Source organism: Urocitellus parryii, chromosome 11 (genome assembly GCF_045843805.1).
Source record: "Urocitellus parryii isolate mUroPar1 chromosome 11, mUroPar1.hap1, whole genome shotgun sequence".
NCBI lineage: Eukaryota > Metazoa > Chordata > Mammalia > Rodentia > Sciuridae > Urocitellus > Urocitellus parryii.
The window spans coordinates 37,670,365-37,691,176 of NC_135541.1; the positions used below are offsets into that span (position 1 = coordinate 37,670,365).

The 20,812-nt window shown below is 48.6% G+C and overlaps 1 protein-coding gene and 1 pseudogene across 1 annotated transcript in view; both read left to right on the plus strand.

Annotated features, from left to right (window-relative positions):
- Positions 1-3,484: 3,484 nt before the first annotated feature.
- Positions 3,485-4,576, plus strand: LOC144249256 (maestro heat-like repeat-containing protein family member 7 pseudogene; annotated as a pseudogene).
- A 10,737-nt stretch (positions 4,577-15,313) lies between these two features.
- The window catches only part of LOC113177357 (maestro heat-like repeat-containing protein family member 7), a 28,612-nt gene continuing 23,113 nt past the window's right edge, over positions 15,314-20,812 (plus strand). The window contains exons 1-7 of the mRNA XM_026381879.2: positions 15,314-15,351; positions 15,604-15,733; positions 17,547-17,642; positions 18,155-18,259; positions 18,415-18,550; positions 19,964-20,076; positions 20,412-20,588. Of these exons, the coding sequence (XP_026237664.2) occupies positions 15,329-15,351; positions 15,604-15,733; positions 17,547-17,642; positions 18,155-18,259; positions 18,415-18,550; positions 19,964-20,076; positions 20,412-20,588 (780 nt within the window). The 5' untranslated portion in view covers positions 15,314-15,328. The remainder of the gene's footprint in view (positions 15,352-15,603; positions 15,734-17,546; positions 17,643-18,154; positions 18,260-18,414; positions 18,551-19,963; positions 20,077-20,411; positions 20,589-20,812) is intronic.

Here is a 20,812-nt window from a genome sequence, read left to right on the forward strand (position 1 = left end):
TCCCATACGTATGGGTTTATTTCTGGACTTTCAATTTTATTATACTGGTCTATCCTTATGCCAGTACCACACTGTTGCACGATTTATGTATGTGTGTATGTGTGGTGCTAGGGATTGGACCCTGGGCCTTATGCATGCTAGCAAGTGCTCTACCATTAAGGTATAATTCCAGCCCTGATTCATGCAATTTTAAAGGAAGACTTTTGTGGTTCATTTTGGAAAATAATTTGTTGGGGCAGGACTACAAACAGGAGGGTCTATTGAGTGAGCAATTCCAAGATGCAATTCCAAGATTCAACCCAAGGCAATGGGACATGGACTAGGGTCTGGCAGAGGGAATGGAGAAATGTTCTGGATCTAGAATGAGCAGAACGTGGCTAAAATTGCACGCAGCAAGTGAGAAACATGGTAGTCAAGGATCCTACTGTTCCTGCATTGGGTGATGATTTCATTCCTTTGTAATAGAGAATTGGAGGGTCTGGGGAGTTCTGGTTTGGATTGTCTGGATCTGAGGTGCCCCAGTGTCAGATGTTGAGCACGTGCACATCTGTTTATACAAACATACTTGCACAAGTGGCCAACACATTCTGGGCCCATATATCTGATAATCTTTTCCTCAAAGAGGAACCGGAAGATCTTTGATAATTCTACCCATTAAGGTACTGGGGGCCAGTGCACTAGCAGCCCCTGCCCAGGGTCTGGAGAGGATGGTTGAGTTCGGGGAGAGGGATGGCCATCAGCCGGTGCTTCTCACTCTTGCACTGGACGAGCTGTTTTATAGCCATGCTCTGCCTTCCCCACTGTGGGCATGAGAACTTGGGGCTAAGGTCCACAGGCAGCTTGTGGCTGTCGTAGCTTCCTTGGGTCCCACAAGTCCCTCACCAGCTGCTGCTCTTCTCAATGCACAGCATCTACATGGTGGAGGGCAAACCATGGACTGCCCCAGTGCCTGTCAGGCAGCTCTGAAGACTGGCTTCCCTGTAGCAAGGTGGAGGAGGAGGATTGAGAATGTGGGGATGATCCAATCTTTTCTCATGGAAGAGTTTCAACCAGGGTTGAGACCTGTGGCATTCTGCCCAAGGGACATGATACTGAGCATCTGCTGGGGTGCGGGGGGACACTAGTGCCTTTTCCCACAGCCCTAACTAGGTAGCTCTTTCAAAATCCTACTCACTGCTTCCTAACTGCACCACCCCTATTTTTCCAGGTTGAAAATGCCTCTCTTTCATAACTGTGACATGTGTGTGCACACGCGCGTGCCTGTGTGCATGGATGGGAGGGAAAATCAGGGAAAAATACAGCCTCCTCTTTAAATGAAAAAAGACAAAATTATGAACACAAAATTAAGTACAGGGCTTTGGCAAGGGACTGTGGAATCAAGCAGCCCACATTTAAAATGCCTGTGTGAAATCGCCCTGTACTGGGGGGCAGTGCACACTTCCTGGTCCTGGGGCACATGCAACACACAGGAACCTCTAGGAAACAATGGCCGCTGAGGGCGTCACAGCTCTTTCCCACAGTGCTCAGCAAAGGAATGAAATGAGCAGCTGTAATTTAGGTCAGGCCTTGGCTTGGCCATGAGCTCCATGGCAGGCTCGGTAACTATCACCTCCGGGTGAGACAGGGACTTTGTGCCCCTGAGGAGAACAGGGCCAGCAGGGAGAAGTCTCTTGACCTGGTCCACCCAGGCTAGTGAGAGGATGAGCTGGGGTTTGAATTCAAGACAATGCGAATCCAGATCTATGATCTTCCCAAAACCAAGTTAGAAAGAGCACAGCACATTTGCAGAGGGAGGAAATGATTTGGTGACCGAGTTGGTGTGTGAGTAGGGATGGAATGACCTAGCAAAAGTGGAGGAGAGAGAGAAGGATCAAACAGTGGACCCAAACCTTTCTGAGCATTTACTGCATGCCAGGTGCTATGCTAGACATTAGACATGGGCAGAGAGCCAGGTGGTCACGGTCCCTGCTCTGAGGGAGTTTAGTCTGGTGGGGAAGCCAGATTCTGGGTGCCAGGGAAGGTGAAGGGAATGAGGTATCCTGAGAATTTACAGGTGCCCTCAACCATCTAGGAGACCCTGAGCCCTGACAGGGTGAAGCTGTAAGCAGTAGCTGGGGAAGGGGAGTATAGAAGGGGCACCCAGACATTGGGAGGTCCAGACATAACTGTTTTTTTTTTTTTTTTTTTTTTTGAGAGACTCAAAGGAGCCAAGCAAGGGTGGAATGGAGAGGGGAAGAGGATATATGGAGGGCAAAAATTGGGGCCAGAAACACATGCAGAGGGTCTTTTAATGACAGGGTACTTTTCCTAAAGATGGCAGGAGGAGTTTAGGCAGGAATTTAGAGATGGTCTTAGCTGCCCAGAGGGCCAATGGGGTGAGTGACCTTCACCAGTAGTATCGAACTCCAGGACTTGGTCTGTGTATGTGCACACAATGTGGGGAGTGGCGAATGTGTGTTCCCACCTGGCCTATAGACTGCTCTGTGGGAGTTGAAAAAGCTGTTCTTTTCCTGACTTGATTTCCTTCTGCATCTCCTCCTAGGGGCCCACGCCTGCTTAAGAACACCATGTACGCAGGTGAGCCAACCCAATGATTCTGCAGGGAGCGTGGCCCCGGGGTGTGTGTGTGTGGGGGGGGTGGTAGTGGAGGACTGGGGAGTCCACTCAGTGGTTAGATTGCTGCACTGAGCAGGTTCTGTTTCTGGTATGGCCCGTGCTCTTCTCTACAGAGTCGGCCTCACCCAGAACAGGCCAGTCGTCAAGGGCCACAGGCGGCTCTGCCAACGTGGCTTTGAGGCTAGTGCTGTGACCACATGCAGAGTAGTTCTGGCAACTTCAGAGCTTATCTCTGGCTTGCAGTGCCCCAAGGCTCAGGGATCCTTGCTAGTGCACCTACATGGCCCTGACACAGGTACCCTGCTGGAATTCGGCTCCTCCCCCTTTTCTACCTAAAGCAAATGAGGTTCCTGGTCTGTCCATTGTAGACTTGCACCTGTGTGCCTGGCGTTGTGTTAGGAGCTGTGAGTGACCCAGAGTCCAAGATAAGACAGTTCTAGACATCCAGAGCTTGACCCTAGTAAGGGCCAGACTACTCGGTGAGCGGCTGGAATGAAGGGGGATGCATTTTTACTGGGAGTAGTGGGACTGGCAAAGGATGACAGGGGGAGGTTTGAAGCCAAGAGCACTGCGCTTGTTCAGGGTCATGAGCTGAGGGGAAGCAGGCTGTGGTCAGAGAAGGGGGTTACACACCAAGAGAGCAAGGAGGGGAACAGGGTGTGATGGGGCTGGAAAGGTGGTCCAAGGACCATCAAGGGCTTGTAAGTCACAGCAAGAGGCCCTCATTCTAAGAATGGTGAGCTGGCAGGGGAAGTTTTAACAGGTGCAGCCTAGTGGCCTTTGTCTTCTCTCAGGGGTCCTGCAGGGAGCTCGACAGTTGGCCATTGAAAAGAAGGGGCAGTAGCATTGAGAGACCTCCAGACTGCACATGGCCCTGAGTCCAATGGCTGGTGTGGTCCTCCATGAAGACCCAAAGATGACACCAAGTCTCAACTCTGGTACCCTCGCTGGGCCCAACATGGATGTGGCCCTTGATCCTATCTTGAGTCCACCCCATAGTCCTGGGGTGCCTCTCGTTCCAGACCTGAATCCAACTCTGAATCTTGTTCCAGAAGAGGCCTCTGACCTAATTCCTGATAACACTGCCAGCTCCGAAGACAATCTGAGTCTCATCTCAAAGCCTGACCCACAGGGGTCCCTTAGTCCAGCCTCAAACCCTGTTCTGAGCCCAGGCCCTGCAGAGGCCACCTGTCTGAGCTCAGGGAACCACTCTGGGCTGAATCCTGAGCAGGACTGCAAGCCCCTTCCGAGCAAGATGTTTGATTTGGGTCAGAGTAACTCCAACCCTTCCAGGCCCGAGTCGAGCTCATTTATGAGGCCCCATTCTAGAGAAGCCCTGGTTCTGGGCCACTGTGTCTCTCGGTCGGGCTCACAAGCACCCCTTATTCGAGTCTCAGACACTACTCTGGACCCTGACTCTAATCAGCTTCTCGATGTGGGCTCAAAAAACATCTGCGCACTAAACCTGAATGCTGATGCAGATTCTGGTGGCACCCCAATCCCAGACACAAATGAGACTCTCAATTTGGCTCCATGTAACATCGCTGGGTCTATTTCCAAAGGATCCTTTGGTGCAAACTGGAGCCCAAGTTCAAAGGGGACCGTCAATGTGGCTTCTGATAGTCTCCCCAGACCTGATGTGAACATGACGGTCACTCAGGCCTCATGCTTGACCCTGATTTCTGCCTCGAGCGATGGTGTCAGCATGCATTCCGCTGCCCATGGCCCCAGGTCCTCCCTCTCACCACCCTCATGCCTGACTCTGATCCTGGGCTCCAATGAGACTCTGAGCATGGGCTCCAGCCTCATGATCAGTGACACCTCCACCTTGACATTGAGCAGCCAGCAGGAATATTCTGAGGACAATAGCATTCGCACCATGCCCCTGGAGGGGAATCTGGACAGCTGGGCCGAGGTGTGCAACAATGTAGTCAACGACAGCTTCCCTGAGGGTGAGTAAGGAAGGGCCACAGCCCTAAAGGATGACTATACTCAGACTCATAGGGCAGAGTGGGGAGCAGAGAGGACAGAGGAAGGGAGCAGCCTGCAACAGATAGCACAATGGCAATAGCACACAGAGACCTAGCACTTGACTTAGAATGAGCTGCTTAAACTCCCTGAGGAGTTGTTGTTGTTGTTCTCCTCCTCCTCCTCCTCCTTTTTTTTTTTTTGATCCTGGCGATTGAACCCTATTGAAGAGCATTTTTTTACTACTGAGTCATATCCCCAGCCCCTTTTAAAAATTTTGAGACAGGGTTTCACCAAGTTGCTTAGGACCTCACTAAGCTGCTGAGGTTGGCTTTAAACTTGTGATCTTCCCGCCTCAGCCTCCCAAGTCGCTGGGATTATAGGCATGCGCCACCACACCCAGAACTATATAATATTTCTATTCTGTCCAAATTCTAAGTCTATTTAGCAACTATACCTTCCGTTCAGAATGTCCACCTTTTTATGGAAAAATTTCGGGCCCTGCTCCTCAGGCCAAGGTTTGGCCAGTGGCCAGGTAGCTCAGACTCAGCTCACCACTGTTGAGACTTCAGGGTCTCCACCAGGTCAAGACCCTATAGTCTTGTCTGGAACTGGTTCTTCTTCCTGATTTGCAGTTCTGTAATTCATTCTCTATCAGTTTCTGCTGCTATAAACATCTTCTCCTAATCAATTTTTGTTTATGTACCAATACCATGTGTGATTTATTTAAAAAATTACCATGGTTTTATTTTAAACAATTTTTTTGAGATATAATTTACTATGCAAATATATATTCACATCTGTGAAGATGAGAGAATTCCTCCTCAAAAGGAAATTCCTCCTGAAAATTGACTTAGCAGGGAGCTGGGGTTGTGGCTCAGTGGTAGAGCACTCACCTAGCACATCTGAGGCGCTGGGTTCAATCCTCAGTACCACATAAAAAAGATAAAATAAATGTATAAAAAATTGACTTAGCAATCAGTAGACTTTCATTATGTCACATACATTTTAAAATACATTTGTATAGGTCATCAAAAACTTTTATTGGCATTTTTATTAGAATGCTATTGGTTTATCTATGTATTCAAGTTTTCCTTGCTATAGGGTATATGGAAAATTTAGGTCTAGTGCAGTCTTTGATGGATTAAACCTAGCTATTTTATGGTTTTAATTGGTATCATAAATCAGATCTTGTTTCCTTTTTTTAAATTGTTGATAGACCTTTATTTTTTGTTTATTTTTATATGTGGTGCTGAGAATCAAACCCAGTGCCTCAAACATGCCAGGCAAGTGCGCTACTGCTGAGCCCCAGCCCAAGCCCTAGATCTTGCTTTTTAATACACTCCCTCTTTGGTATTGATGATTCTGATAATGTAGAGGAAATTTGTTTTTGATAGTGATTTTTTTAAGTACTGGGGATTGAACTCGGGGGCACTGAGCTACATCCTCAGCCCTTTTAAAAAAATATTTCCTTTAGTTGTAGATGGACACAATATCTTTATGTTTATTTATTTTTACATGATGCTGAGGATTGAACCCAGGGCCTCATGCATGCATGACCAGTGCTCTTCCACTGAGCTACAACCCCAGCCTCTCCTTAGCCCTTTTTCTCATTTTGAGACAGTCTTGCTAAGTTGCCAGGCTGGCTTTGAACTCGGGATGCTCCTGCCTCAGCCTCCTGAGTAGCTGAAAATACATGTGTGTATCATACCTGGCTCAAGTAGGTTTTATTTTAAACAATTTTATTGAGATATAATTTACTATGTAAAATCTGATTCCCTCCTTTAAGGTGTGCAATCTAAAAGCTATATTATATACAGAGTTGTGCAACCATGGCCATGATCAGTTTCAGAACATTTTTATCACCCCAAAAGAAACCCTGAACCATTTAGATATAATCACCTACCCAACCCATATCCAGCCCTAGACAATACTAATCTACATTCTGTCTGCATAGATTTATCTATTTTGAGCATTTTATATAAGTGGAATTATTCAGTATGTGGTTCTTTGGGATTAGCTTCTTTCACTTGGCCCAATACTTTCAAGTTTCATTCATGTTATAGCCTGTACTGGCATTTCATCCCTCTTTATGGCTGAATAAGATTCCCCTGTAGGAACATACCACATTTTGTTAATGGCCAAATGGGCTGGTTCTATATTTTGGCTATTTTAAGTAATGCTACTATGAACATTTACCCACAAGGTTTTATATAGATGCACATTTTTATTTCCCCTTGGTATATGCCTTGGAGTGGAACTTCTGGTTATTCTGGATTTAGTTTTTGAGAAACCATTGGTAATTTCCACTAGCAATGTAGGAGATTTCCATTTTTTCATGTTTTTGCCAACATTTATTTTCCTTCCCTCACTCCCCAAAATCCAACTTAAAGGGTGTAGAGTGATATCTTACTGTGGCTTTGATTAGTGACTAATGTGGCTTTGATTAGTGACATCTTTCCATGTGTGTTTTTTTTAAATTTTTTATACCTTTATTTTATTTTTATGTGGGGCTGAGGATTGAACCCAGCACCCCGATGTGCTAGGCAAGCGCTCTACCGCTGAGCCATAACCCCAGCCCTCTTGTGCTTTTTTGGCCATTTGTATATTTCTGTTGCAAAAGTATCTATTCAAATCCTTTCCCTATTTTTGAATTTGTTTGTTTGTGTAGTTTAGTTGTAGTTTTTACATGTTCTGAATATTATTCCCTTATTAGATATATGACTTGAAAATATTTTGTGCAATTCTGTTCTTTGCATTCTGTTCTTTTTTTGGGGGGGGATACTGGGGATCAAACCCAGGGGCACTTTACCTTGAATTACACCCCCAGCCCTTTTTATTTTTTATTTTGAGACAGGGTCTTGCTAAGTTGCTGAGGCTGGCCTTCAACTTGCAATCCTCTTGCCTTAACCTCCTTAGCCACTGGGATTATAGGTGTGTGCCACTGCTCCCAGCTACATTTAAATAAAACTATATTTATATTTAAATTTTAACTATATATAGTTAATAACATTTTAAATAAATTGTATGTATAATTATTATTTTAAATATAACTATGAATAATACATTATTATTATTATTATCATCATCATTATCATCATCATTATGGTTTTTGGTACTGGGAATTTAATCCAGGGACACTTTACTACTGAGCCATATTCCCAGCCCTTTTTATTTTTTATTTTGAGACAGGGTCTTGCTAAGTTGCTTAGGACCTTGCTAAGTTGATGCAGCTGGCCTCAAACTTATAGTCCTCCCGTCTCAGTCTCCCTAGTTGTTGGGATTACAGACCTGCACCAGCACAACTTGCAATATACTTTAAATATTAATAATATACTCTTGTATGCATGTGTTTATATGTGTGTGTGTGTGTGTGTGTGTGTGTGTGTGTGTATATATATATCTGTCTGGTTCAACTTCATTTCTTTTTGAATTAAAAAGGTTTGTTTTCCTCCAATTTTCTTTTTACTGTGTTAAAATACACATAGCATAGAATTTACCATCTTAGCCATTTTATTTCATTTATTTACTTTTTAAATTCTTTTTTTTTAGTTGTAGATGGACACAATATCTTTATTTTATTCATTTATTTTTATGTAGTGCTGAGGATTGGACCCAGTGCCTCATGTGTGCAAGGCAAGCGCTCTACCACTGAGCCACAACCCAGCCCTCATTTATTTACTTTTTTAATGTATATTTTTTAGTTGTAGTTGTCAATACCTTTATTTATTTATTTATTTTTATGTGAGGCTGAGGATCGAACCTAGGGCCTTGCAGTGCTAGGTGAGCACTCTACCACTGAGCCACAACCCCAGACCCCATGTTAGCCATTTTAAATGTGCTTATCTGTAGTGTTAAGTACAATCTTGTGCAGCCATCACGACCCTCAATCTCCAGAACTCTCTTCGTCTTATTAAACTGAACTTCTGTTCCCATGAAACAGTAACTCCCCATTTCCCCAGGCCCATCGCCAGGCACCCAAAATGCAACTGGCTGTCTTCCTTGATTTAGGAAGACCTTATATTCCTAATGCATTCTTCTACATGTGGATGTCCAGATTTCCTAGCACTATTTGTTGAAAAGACTGTCCTTTCCCCAGTGAAGTCTTAGCATTTTATTAAAAAATCATTTGACCCTGTATGGGAGCATTTATGTTGGGGTTCTCTATTCTAATCTGTTGGTCTTCACGTCTGTCCTTGTGCTAGTACCATGTTATTTTGAAATCAGGGAGTATGAGACCTCTCGCTCTGTTTTCTTCTTTCAAGATTGTTCAGTTATTCAGGATATATATATATATATATATATATATATATATATATATATATATACATATATATATATATACATACATACATACATACATACTGGGGATTTAATCCAGGGGCACTTTACCACTGAGCCACATCCCCAGCCCTATCTTGTATTTTATTTAGAGACAGGGTCTCACTGAGTTGCTTAATGTCTTGCTAAGGGATTGAACCCACAGAGGTTCTACCACTGAACTCCCCCTGCCAGCCCTTTTGTAATTTAAAAAAATTTGAGAGAGTTTCTCACCAAGTTACTTAGGGCCTTGCTAAATTGCTGAGGCTGGCTTTGAACTTGCTGTCCTCCTGCCTTTCCCTCTTGAGCTGCTGGGATTACAGGCATACCCCAGTGCTCCCAGCACTGTGAACCTTTTGGTATATGACTTTTGGTGCAGAGACCTTTATCCAAGAGTGGAATTTCTGAGTCATAGTGTATGCCTTATTTACAGCTTGAGTAGACATCGCCAAATAGTTTTTAAAAAATAGTTGTGTTGGTCCTTGCTGCTGTAACAAAATGCCAGAGGTTGGGTGATTTATAAATAACAAAAATTTATTTCTCAGAGTTCTGGAGGCTAGAAGTTCAAGATCAAGGTACCAATATTTGGTGTTTTTGTGAGAGTCTTCTTACAATATCTTCACATGGCAGAAGGGACAAATGCTGTGTTCTCATGAAGGTAGAAGGGGAAGAATAGGTTGAAGGCTGTGTAAAGCCTCTTTTGTTTTGTTTTTGTAGTACTGGGGGTTGAAACCAGGGACGGTTTACTGCTGAGCTATACCATCAGACCTTTTTATTTTTTTATTTTTATTTTGAGAACGGGTCTCACTAAGTTGCTGAGAGTCTTGACAAGTTGCCCAGGCTGGCCCTGAACATGCAATCTTTCTGCCTCAGCCTCCTTATTACTGGATTACAGGTGCGCTGCACTGCACCTAGTTGAGGCTAATCTCATTCATGAGGGAAGAACTTTCATGACCTAACATTCCTAAAGTCCATCCCTCTTTGTACTGTGGCATTAGAGACTAGGTTTTAGCATGAATTTTGGAGGGACACAGTGTTCAAACTAGAGCAGTGGTTGAATTAACTTACCCTCCCACAATGTGAGAGTTCAGTGTGTTCCACATCCTCACCAACATTTGGTATTGTCACTAACGACTCAAGATGGCTGCAGTCAGGTCAAGCCGTACCTTTAACCATCCCCTTAATTACCGGGTTTTAGAGTTACTCTTTTTAAAACTTCTTTTTACATGGACATTATGATTCTAAATACTAGTGGCTTCCTGGGGCCATATTCTTACATGCACATAGCATTGATCAGTCTCATTCCCCAGTACCTTCCATTTCCCTCGCTTCTCCCTCTCCCCAATCTACTGGCCCTGTTCTCATGATCACCTTTCCATTCTTTTTTGGGGGGGCAGGGGAGGGGGTTACTGATGATTGAACTCAGGGGCACTTGACCACTAAGCCCCATCCCCAGCCCTATTTTGTATTTTATTTAGAGGCAGGGTCTCACTGAGGTGCTTAGTGCCTTGCTATTGGTGAGGATGGCTTTGAACTCATGATCCTCCTGCCTCAGCCTCCTGAGCCACTGGGATTACAGGCGTGGTGCCACCCCGCCGGCTCTCTTCCATTCTTATTGTTGTTTTATTAATTAGTGCATTATAAATATATGCATGATTCATTGTGGTATATTTGTACATGAACGTAGCATAATTTGTAGATTTGTTCCCCAGGACTTTTCTGTGTCCTCCCATTGTCCCTTCCGTTCCATCACCTTAGTTTTACTCTGTGGTCTCTCTTCTGTTTTCACAAGCTTCCTTTTTATTCCTTTCTTTCTCTAGTTCCACATGTGAGAGAGAACATTTAGTTACTCTTGATATCTAGTACCATAGTCCTCCAACTTAGCTCTTCCTGAAGATGCTCTGTTTCTAGGCTGGGCATGGTGGTGCACACCTGGGATCCCAGCAGCTCGGGAGGCTGAGGCAGGAGGATCACGAGTTCAAAGCCAGCCTCAGCAACTTAGTGAGGTGCTAAGCAACTCAGTGAAACCTTGTCTCTAAATATAAATAAATTAAAAGGGCTGGGGATGTGGCTCAGTGGTAAAGTGCCCCTGGGTTCAGTCTCCAGTACAAAACAACAACAACAAAACCTCTGTTTTAAGTGCTCTGCTTTTCCATATAAACTCTAGGAACAACTTGTCAAATTCCACAAAGTAAAACAGAATGACAACCAGCTGGGATTTTCTTTGGGATTTCATTAAACCCACAGATGGACTTAGATAGTGTCCTCTATATAGTGCTATTTCCAAGCCCCAGTCCTCTCGTATGTAATGTGACGACTTGGGTGTCTGTGTGTCTTTACCTGCTTGTGTCCTCTGTCCTGCTGATTCTGTTTCTTTTTCTGTCCTTTTTTGGCTTTGGGGTGGTTGTTTCTCCTCATTTTCTCCCCTTTCCTTGGGTGGAAGTAATATCTTCTGCTGTCTTTTATTTGTAGAAGTTTGTTTTGCAGTTCTGGGGACGAGCCCAGGGCCTGGAGCATGTTAGCCACACACTATACGGAGCCACCCAGCACCTCTGTGCTCTTTTAGTGATTCTGTAGAGAAGCTTTAATGTACAGGTTGAATAAAAGTGTCCAGTTTACCCAATACAAATATCCTTCTCCCAGAGAGTTTAAGATTTAGGAACATGTTAATCCCATTTAACTCACTCCCTCCAATTTACATGCTATCACAGTAAGACATTTTAATTCTAAGTTCTTAACTTCATAACCCTTATTTATTTTATATAGTTCACATTCTTCTATTTACTCAAATATTAACCTCCTTCAGTTGCTTCTTTATTTATCAATAAATAAAGAATTTCCTTCGGTGAATTCTGCTGATAGTAATCTCAACTTTTATCTTAAAATGTCTATTTTTCTTGATATTCGAAATTTCCTTAATTTGGCCAGTGGAATACCCTTCCAGTAAGTCTTCCTGTTCCCTTGAAATATCCTGCTGATTCTTTAAGCTTTCTTCCTTGTTTTCTGATACGAGGTATCCAGGGTGCATCCTGGGCTCCCCTGCCCAAGTCTTGGAATCAGCCGTTTCTCCAGGGAGCCCCGTGGGTGGCAGTGGAGATGGTGATGGGAAGCCAAGGTCTTGGCCCCAGCGTGGCCCGCGTTGTGTTCTCCCCGTTGGCGCCTTCCCCTGGCAGCCTCTGGCGGTTGCAGCCAAGGTGCCCCAGAGTTCCAGCTCTCCCAGGTTCTGGTTCTTGACCTCAGAATTCTGAGAGAGACCTGCTGACCTTCAGTGTCCCCTCAGCACCCATAAGTAAAGGACCCGTAACTGGCCCTGCTCACCTCAGTACCCGCCCTGTAGCAATCACTGGGGCTCTTCTTGGCCACGTTTGGGTTCAGCCCCCCCCCCAGCTGAAGAGGGGGCGATTGGCTGGGCTTCCAGCATTCTGGGGGACTCAGTCTCTGGAACACCCACCGGAAGAGCCCAGGGAAAAGGGGGGCCTTCACCCCCCCAAAAGTGAGAGAATTGGGGGCTGAGCAGTAGCAGGTGCCCAGTGAAACAAATAAGTGGTCACTTATAAATTGGGTCACTAGGAGGCCGCACTGAGGGGCCGGTGGGGCCTCATATGGCCCAATGGTCAGGAGAGGAGTGGCAGGCAAAGACCGGAAGGAAGGGACCCCGGAGGGACAAGGGGGAATGGCAGGGGACTGGGGGGTGGAAACGACCTGTGTCAGGGCCTGGGGGTACACTTGTCCAGGACTGGAGGAGGCCAGGGTGGGAGAGCCGTGGGAGATGAAGCTGGGAAGTGGAGGGGGAGGGTCCTGGTAATGGTGGTGGCTTCCTGCTTAATGGAATGTGGCTCCTCTGAAGGGCTTCTGGTAGCGGGGGTGACCTGAGCTGATTTATACTTTAAGCTCAGCCAGCTGGGGGAGTGAGGGTTGGGGGTGTCGGGTGGGAAGGGACTCTGGCACCCTGAGTCCCCCTATGTTCTATCTGCTTCTCTTCTCATGGAAACCGTGACATGCAGACATCTTTGATAAAGTGACCTCAAATCTGAGGAAGGTGCCAGAGAACAGAGAAGATGACAACAAACCGGCACTGGTATGCCTCTGCTCCACTCCTAGCCACTTTCCTGGGGCACCCCTCCCCATCACCCAGCTTCCTGTTCCTTGGTGGCATTTCTTCCTTCTAAATAGCCAGCATCCTCTCATGCACCGTGTGCCTCATTCCTGTTTCTTGTTCATCTCCTCCATTAGAATGAGTCTTCCACAAGTCAGAGATGTCTGTCTGTCTTACAGAAGCATTTTCAGCATTTAGAGCAATGCTTGGCATGATAGCAGGTGCGCTATGAAAGTTTTTAAGGACACAGTCATTTCCCAGTTTAGGTCTGGGCCATGCAGCAGGCATTGGAAGCACAGCATTTGCAGGACCTGGTGAGGGCCAGTGGGACAGACTAGACAAGCTGGTGGACATGCAGGTGGCACTAGAGTGTGAGCAAGACCAGCTTGTGGGTGGGGTCTGAAGTCAGGGGATCCACCCAGGCCAGCTCCAGCCCCTAGGCAGTATGGGTGGGGGCAGGGAGAAGGTGACAGGAGCAAGAGGCCCTGTATTGGGGGAACATTCATCCTCCTCCCAGAGCATTCTTCTTGTCATGGCCTTACTCTTGCCCTTCCCTCTTCTCACACCCTGAACTCCCTCCCGACTCTGGGTCTTTGCCCTTTCCATTGATAGAAGTGAAAAAGAACTCTGGGCCATCTTTACCCCACCACCATCTCCATTCTGTTTTTTCTTTACTATTTGAAATTTATTTACTTATTTCATGGCTAGCTTCTCTTCTTCACCTCTAAGGTAGGGTAACTGATAGGTTACTTGGAGGTGGGTTCCTGTGTTCCCTCTGTCATGCAGCAGAATGCCCTAATTTGACTGGTATGTTCTAGAAGGTTCCTAAGTGTTAGTAATGGTGGAATTTCAGGTTGGATGCTGAGACCTTTTCTGTCTCTCCCTGTCTTTTCCTGGAGAAGGAGGACTGTTGCCATCTCTCATATCTAATCTCCAAATGCTGGCCTTCAGGATTACCCTTCCCAATCCCTATCACCAAGATTTTTCTCCAGTCTTCACCCCACCCCACCCCAAGCTCTCCCTGCCTCCCCTGGGGGGGGGGGAGGGGGAGAAACTTGTTATTTCTCTTGAGCTGATGCTGGGAATGGCTTTTCAAGGTGCTGGGTGTCAGCAGATGCTGTATGTACCCCCCAAGGGCTGGCTTCAGTAGGGCTTCCCCTGTGGTTCTGTTCCAAGGCTGAGAATGTCAAGGATGTCCAGAAGGGCCAGGACCTGCTGGAAGGGGAAGGAAAGAAGAAGTCCATGATGAAGAAGATGATGGTGCGAGGGGGGCCACAGCGGTGTGCGGCACTGGGTGGGAAGGGGTGGAATTCCCGAGCCCACCCATTGATGAGACTGGGCGAGGGTGGGTGGGAGGTGGGAGGAAGATAGGATGAAGGACAGGTCACCTAGACTTGAGCCTTGGCTCCCTTTCTACTTGCCCTCCACCTACCCTGAGGGAGCCTGGGCAGGTTATTTTTCTTCTCTGAGCCAACTCTCCTCATTTTGCCGATGGGGTCACAATGCCTGTGTCTCTGGGAGAACAGTCCAGTGGGCTTTCCCTGCAGAGCCTTGTGCATGGGAAATGGTTATCACTGAATCATTCTTTCCCCAGAAATTCCTCCTGGTGGGCAACTTCAGGATTGCTGAATGCAGTCTCTTCTCTGTTATCCACCAGAATGAGTTGGGCAAGGTTAATAACTGAAGTTTATAAAATTATATTTGGCTTTGTGTACCAGAGAGAGAGAAGAGAGAGAGAGAGAGAGAGAGAGAGAGAGAGAGAGAGAGAGAGAGAGAGAGAGAAGAGACTAGGATGTAGCTCAGGGGTCATGTGATTGCTTAGCATGTGTGAGGCCCTGGGTTCAATCCCCAGTACACTTTCATTTAACACACATTCATTGAGCATCTACTGTATATAGGTGCTAGATCAAAAGTGAAAAGTAGAAGGTCCTTTTAGAGGAATCCAACCAGGCAGCTTTCAGGGCCAGGAGTAGTGTTTTTTGCTTGGGCAGGTCTGTGAGTAAAATAGTTTTCTGTCACTAAGCTGCTGCAGGAACAGTTTTACCGAGTTCTCCATGTGGGGTGCAGCAGGTGAGGGCTGGGGGTGTTTGGGATTTTGAACTGAAGTTTCAGGATAGAGTTTGAGCAGTGAGCTGGCTCTCTGGACCCCGCTGGTAGGGGACTCTGCCCAGGCTGAAGGGCTGTTGCACCTGCTTCCTTGAGGAGGGGTGGCATTGGCTTTGGTGGTCTGTAACCAGGTGTCCTCATTGGCCCTCTGTGGTCCCTGTCCAGAGGCAGATCCAGGATGAGCCGCTGGATTCCCTTTCAAGCTCCGTCCGCCGGCAGGCCATGGAGACCCTGACCCAACTGAGGTGTCCACACCCTACCTCTGGGCTCTGCCTGTCTCTCCTGGGCCCTTCCCTGAGCCCCTCCCTGCTCCGAGCCTCCCCTCTCCCTGGCCCAGTCCTTGCCTGGCTGTCAGCCCTCCACACCCACTCTCCTGGTGCCACCTCATCCTCCTGTGGCTCAGACCTCAGCATCCAGGCCTGTGCCAGGGGCCCTCACCCCTGCCCCGCACCTGCAGCCCCTCCCTCTTCCATGCCTCACTTCCTTTTTCCTCCCAGCCACACCCAGCCCATCCTGGGTGTGCGGGAGAGGGCAGAGCTGGTGAACGCGTGTGTGCGGAGTGTGTTCTCACTGCCCTCGGTGCAGGCCATGCAGGAGAGAGACGAGGCCAAAGCAGAGGACATCCAGGTGAGGTGCCTGCCCTCCTTCCCAGGTGTGTCCCCAGGGCTATGGGGGGGGCCTTGGAGTGAGCTGTGTCTCTGGACACCTAGTGGGCAAGAGAAAGGACCAGGTTCTGGGAGTAGGTAGGAGCCTCTCCCTATGCCTTAGTCATGTGGCCTGGGTCACTCACCTCACCTCTCTTGGCCTGAGCTGGCATTTTATAAATTTGGTGTGTAAATAAAATCACTGCAAAAGCTGCCTCTTCATCTGGGGGCCCGTCACTTCTGGGCCCTGCCCTGAGAGAGGGAAGTGGGCAGATATTGGTATGGCTGGAGGAGGTGGCCAGGGTTGGGGGGGAGGTGCTGAGGACTGAGCCATAAGGAAGCAAGATTGGGGAACTGGAGCAGACACCTAGAGGAGCAGAATCTCAAGGGGCTCATTTGAGCATCTTTGAACTTCTGTGATGTCATCGCGGGAGAAGTGGTGGAAGTGACCTTCAGTCCAGGATGAGTGGGGAGCCAGGTTGGGGGGAAGGTTGAGGAAGAGGGATTCCAGCTCAGGGTGAAGCGTGTTCACCCATCCTCTGGCTTAGCCAATACCTCTCCACTCCCGGCTCAGTGTGGGGACCTCACAGTAGTGCTCGGGGTGGAGGAACATTATCAGAGGTTCACTCAAAGAAATGTAAAATCGCAGCCAGCAGGCAGTGCGACACACAAGAAAGTCTTGGTGCTGTAAAGAGCCTAAAATGGGAGACATGGCCCAGAGAGGGTCGGGGTCGTGATTCTGGAGCTGAGGTTAAAGAGAACTAAGAACTGAAGGAGGGGGCAGAAGGGAGGGTATTTCAGGCAGAGGGAGCAGCCTGTGCAGAAGCCTGTGGACAGACCGCATAGTGACTGCAGGGACCACAAGCAGGCAGTGTGGCTGGAAACAAAAGTTCAAGGAGGCCAGGCTAGAGAGCAGGGGAAGCCAGCCCATGCACACAGCTGGAGGGCTCTGGGTGTGGAGCTGGGGCCCTCAGAGAAGACCAGAAGGCCAGGCAAGGCATCATTTACAGGCTGGGAAGAGCAGGCGGCCCTGTTGCAGTACCAGGTCTGGCCAGGAGAGGGAAGTTCTGCACAGTAATCAGCAGCAGATGGGAGGGAAGAAGGAGGTAGTTGGCAGTGAAGTTTGCTTGGTGGTTGTAGTGTACCTCAAAGGGCCACTAGCTCCAGGGTGTGTGCAGACTCAAGAAGCCTGGACTGTGACAACCTGGGAGATATACTTGGGGAGCCAGCAGGAGGAGGGGAGGCAAGGAAAGGAGGGCCTTCCCCAAAGTGATACAAACCCACTGTTTTGCATTATGTGTGTGTGGTTGCTGCAGCCATAGAACAATTCCAGCATTGCTGCATGGTGAGCCAAGGGAGAGACGGCTCCTTTAAGGCAACTTGGAGACTCCATTTAGGTCTTAATCAGAGCAGAGATAATGAAAGTAAGGCTGGCCCTCATTCCTTCCTCACTACCTGACAGTTCCTTGTTGTGTGACTTTGGACAAGTGTCTCCTCAATTTGAGGATGTGGATATGCAAATCACCAGGCACTCACCTGGCCCATGGCAGAGTCTCAATAAATGCTGGTTCTCTGCTTTCTCCCCCTTTAAGGTAGGAAGTGCAAGGATCATAATTACCACTTTGTTGGTAAGGAGACTGGAACCCATGAAGGGAGAGTGATTTGTCCAATATCACACATCAGGCGAGTCTCAGAAGTGGGGCCAGAAAGAGGTTCTCATGGGCCCTACTGCCCCCTCTTCTCTGCCACCAGAGAGGGTGCTAACCCCTAGCAACTGGGTCCCCTCCTGTCCACAGACACTTTACCATCAGACCTTGGATGCTCTACAGACATTGCTTAATGCCCTCTTTATTGAAGACCCCACTCCTGCTGGACTGAAGAGCATCTTGGAGGTGCAGGGAGTGGGGCTGGGGAGGGAGCAGGGAAGGGCAGAGGGAAGCAGGGAGTCAGGTCTGAGCAGCGGGAGGCTGGACCAGAAGGAGTGATCTGACCTCAGGATGTCATTTTGGGCCAGCGTTCTGCCTCCCGGTGCTACTCACAGGCCCTGTCCGGACTCCTGCCACCGCTTACTCTCTCCCCACCCCCCACTCTATGTAGAGCCACCCCATACAGCTCCTGCGATTGCTCCATAGCTTCCCTCTCTCTATCTGTCCCTGTCTCTTTCTGCTCTCGTGACTCTCCTCCTTTCATCTCTCTCCTCATTGACCTCCTTTGCTCTGGTCAGTGAGTCCTATTCTCAGCTCCTGGACCCCATTTCTCCCTAAGCCCCACAAGAGGAGGAGGGCCTGGTGAGCTGCCTCTGTGCCCTCTCTGAAGCTCCTGCAGATGGTGCAGGCTGGCCTGTCTGCCCAGCAGCAGGGGCTGGCATCTGACCTTAGCTGAGTCTTGCCCTGGTCCCCCACAGCCCCTAGGGCCCTGGATGAACTCTGGGAAGGCCCACGAGCGAGCACGAGCTGTGAACAGCAACGTCTCCGTGTTGAACCACACACTCCTGACTCTGCCTTTCTTCGTGAGTGTGGCCGGGAGGGGTGGACACTCCTAGGGAGACTCTTCCCAGCTCTGAGGGCTCTGCTGTCAGGGCCGGGCGGCCCAGCTCTGTTCACCAGTTTCTGTGTAGTATACTGAACCTGTGAGACTCCACCCCTGTGATTACGACACCAACAGATGTCCTCGGGGTTCCCTGCACTGGGGCTCCTACTGGGGAGGCTCATCCTTCGTATCGGGGATCCTGACGAGGAGATTGGCCGGGAGGCGCTGGACGGCATCACCATCCTCTACACTATCCTGGAGCTCCAGAAACGTAAGCCCTGTCGGAGCCCCCAGTGCAGGTCTCCTGGGAGGCCACTCAGCTGGTCTTTGGCTGGAGACAGGCAGTGAGGCCCTGGTGGGAGATGGGAAGACCAGCCCGGGGTCAGATAGATGGCCACTGTGGAAGCTGGTGTGAAGCCCTAGTTCCCACAGAACCAGGGGACAGAGGCTACCTACAGACAAACTATTTTTGATGTAAATAATCCTTTCTAAGCTTTTCCTCGTCCTTCTGTGCTTAATTTGTGACAGTCATTTTCATGTCCCTACAGTATCTTGTACACTCAGGCAAGATGGTCCCAACATGTTGTTTTCTTGTCTGTCTTCCCCACTCAAATGTAACCCCATGAGACTAGGGCAGGATTGTATCTTAGTCATCACTGTGTGCCCAAGGCCACATGGTGGGTGCTTAGTGAGGATTTGTTGAAGGAACTAACAAAGAGCAGATCCTCTTTTAGGATCTGGAGTGGCTGGAGCCTGTTGGTGGAAGAAACTAGGGGCGACTCAATTTCAGGGAGCTAGTGATGTGGCATGCACTGTACAAGCCCCATCTCTTGTCTTTTTTTCTCTAAAGTCCCACTCTGTCCCAGTCCAGGTGACCTCTGGCTCTGAAAGAGTGTCATCGCCTACAAGGACCTCTGGCCCTTCCTAGCTGTTTTGCTTGTCTAGGCTTAGATTTCCTTATCTGTAAAAAGATTACAGTAAAATAAAATCTACAAGCTTTTGAGGTCTTTCCTAAGAGCTGGGCATGATGGTGCATATTTGTAATCCCAGGGAGGCTGATATAGGAAGATATCAAGCTTGGGGCCAGGCTGAGCAACTTAGTGGGACCCTGTCTCAAAATAAAGAAGACTAGGGGTATAGCTCAGTGGTAACGCACCCCCTGAGTTCAAACCTCTGTATTGGGGGAGGAAAAAAAGAGTATATGTAGAAACCAGCCCAGTGTCACACACCACATGAGTCCATTTATGAAGTTCAAAGCCAGGAACTCCAGGTAGGGGGTCAGGAATGGCTGCCCTGTGGGGAGCAAGGGGTAACCCTGAGAGGGGTACACAAGACGGCCTCTGGGATGCTGATTGTGTTCTGCTTCTTGACCTGGGTGCCAGCTACCCTACCTGGGTGTGCTCACTATGTGGAAATAATTAAGCTGCTTATGCAGGATTTGGGTCCTTCCTTCAGTGGCTTTTTTTTCTTTCTTTCTTTCTTTTTTAAAGAAGTAGTTGGACACAATACCTTTATTTTGTTTATTTATTTTTATGTGGTGCTGAGGATCAAACCCAGGGCCTCGCACATGCTAGACGAGAGCTCTACCACTGAGCCACAATCCCAACCCCTTTCTGTGGCTTTTAATAAAAAGTTAAGAGCAATAGTCTGGTCAGGCCTCACCTGGAAGGTTCTTCTCTTGCAGGAGCCAGAGATAAGGAAGAGACCAACAAGAAGGAGCTGTACGAGAGCAACAAGCGCTTCCTGGGGCCCTACAACCCTGTCAGCCCGTGCCAGAACATCCTGCGTGTGATCGCGGTGACTGCTGCCCCTCAGCCCGCGCCTCCCATGGGAGGGAGGGGAGGAGGACAGTGCCACAGCCCCAAGTGCCAGCTCAGCTTCCCCATAGCTCCAGCCACAGCAGCCCACTTGAATGCCCCTCCCCCAGCCCATGCCACAACTTCCCTCTCCCTGACACCTAGCCTGAGTGCAGGGCCCATGTACCCCGACTTTTGTAGCTCTTCCCCAGAGGGTTCAGCCCTTGCTGATGAAGGCGGCAAGCCCTCTGTAGCGGGTCAGGTGGTCTTTGAGCCTCTGTATGGCTCTGGCTCTACGCTTCAAGGTCTGGAGCTCTCTCTGCACCTTTGCTTCAGGAATTTGGAGACTTCCTGGGGCCCCAGCAGGTAAAGGACCTGTTGCTGGCAGCCCTGGAAGGGCTGAAAGGCGGCTCAGAGGCTCGGGGGAAAGACTCCGGGGAGATGATGCAGCTGGCCTCTGAGGTCACGCTCAGCTCAGTGCTGGAGTGGTACCGCCACAGGGCGCTGGAGGTGGTAAGGCCTCCCGGGGGCAGAGGCGGGTGGCCACTGGGGCCTGGGGGACTCCCCTGTCCCTTCGGCCTGCTCATCCCTTGGCACAGCCTGACTGAGCAGGGTGGGAGGTGGTGGAACCCCCCAGCACTGGGGCAGGGCAGGGGGTGGCTTACCACCCTCAGAGAAGCCGGCTCACCTGGCGGGGTGAGGTGCGGAGGTGGGACGCAGCCCCCTCTTCTCTCCCG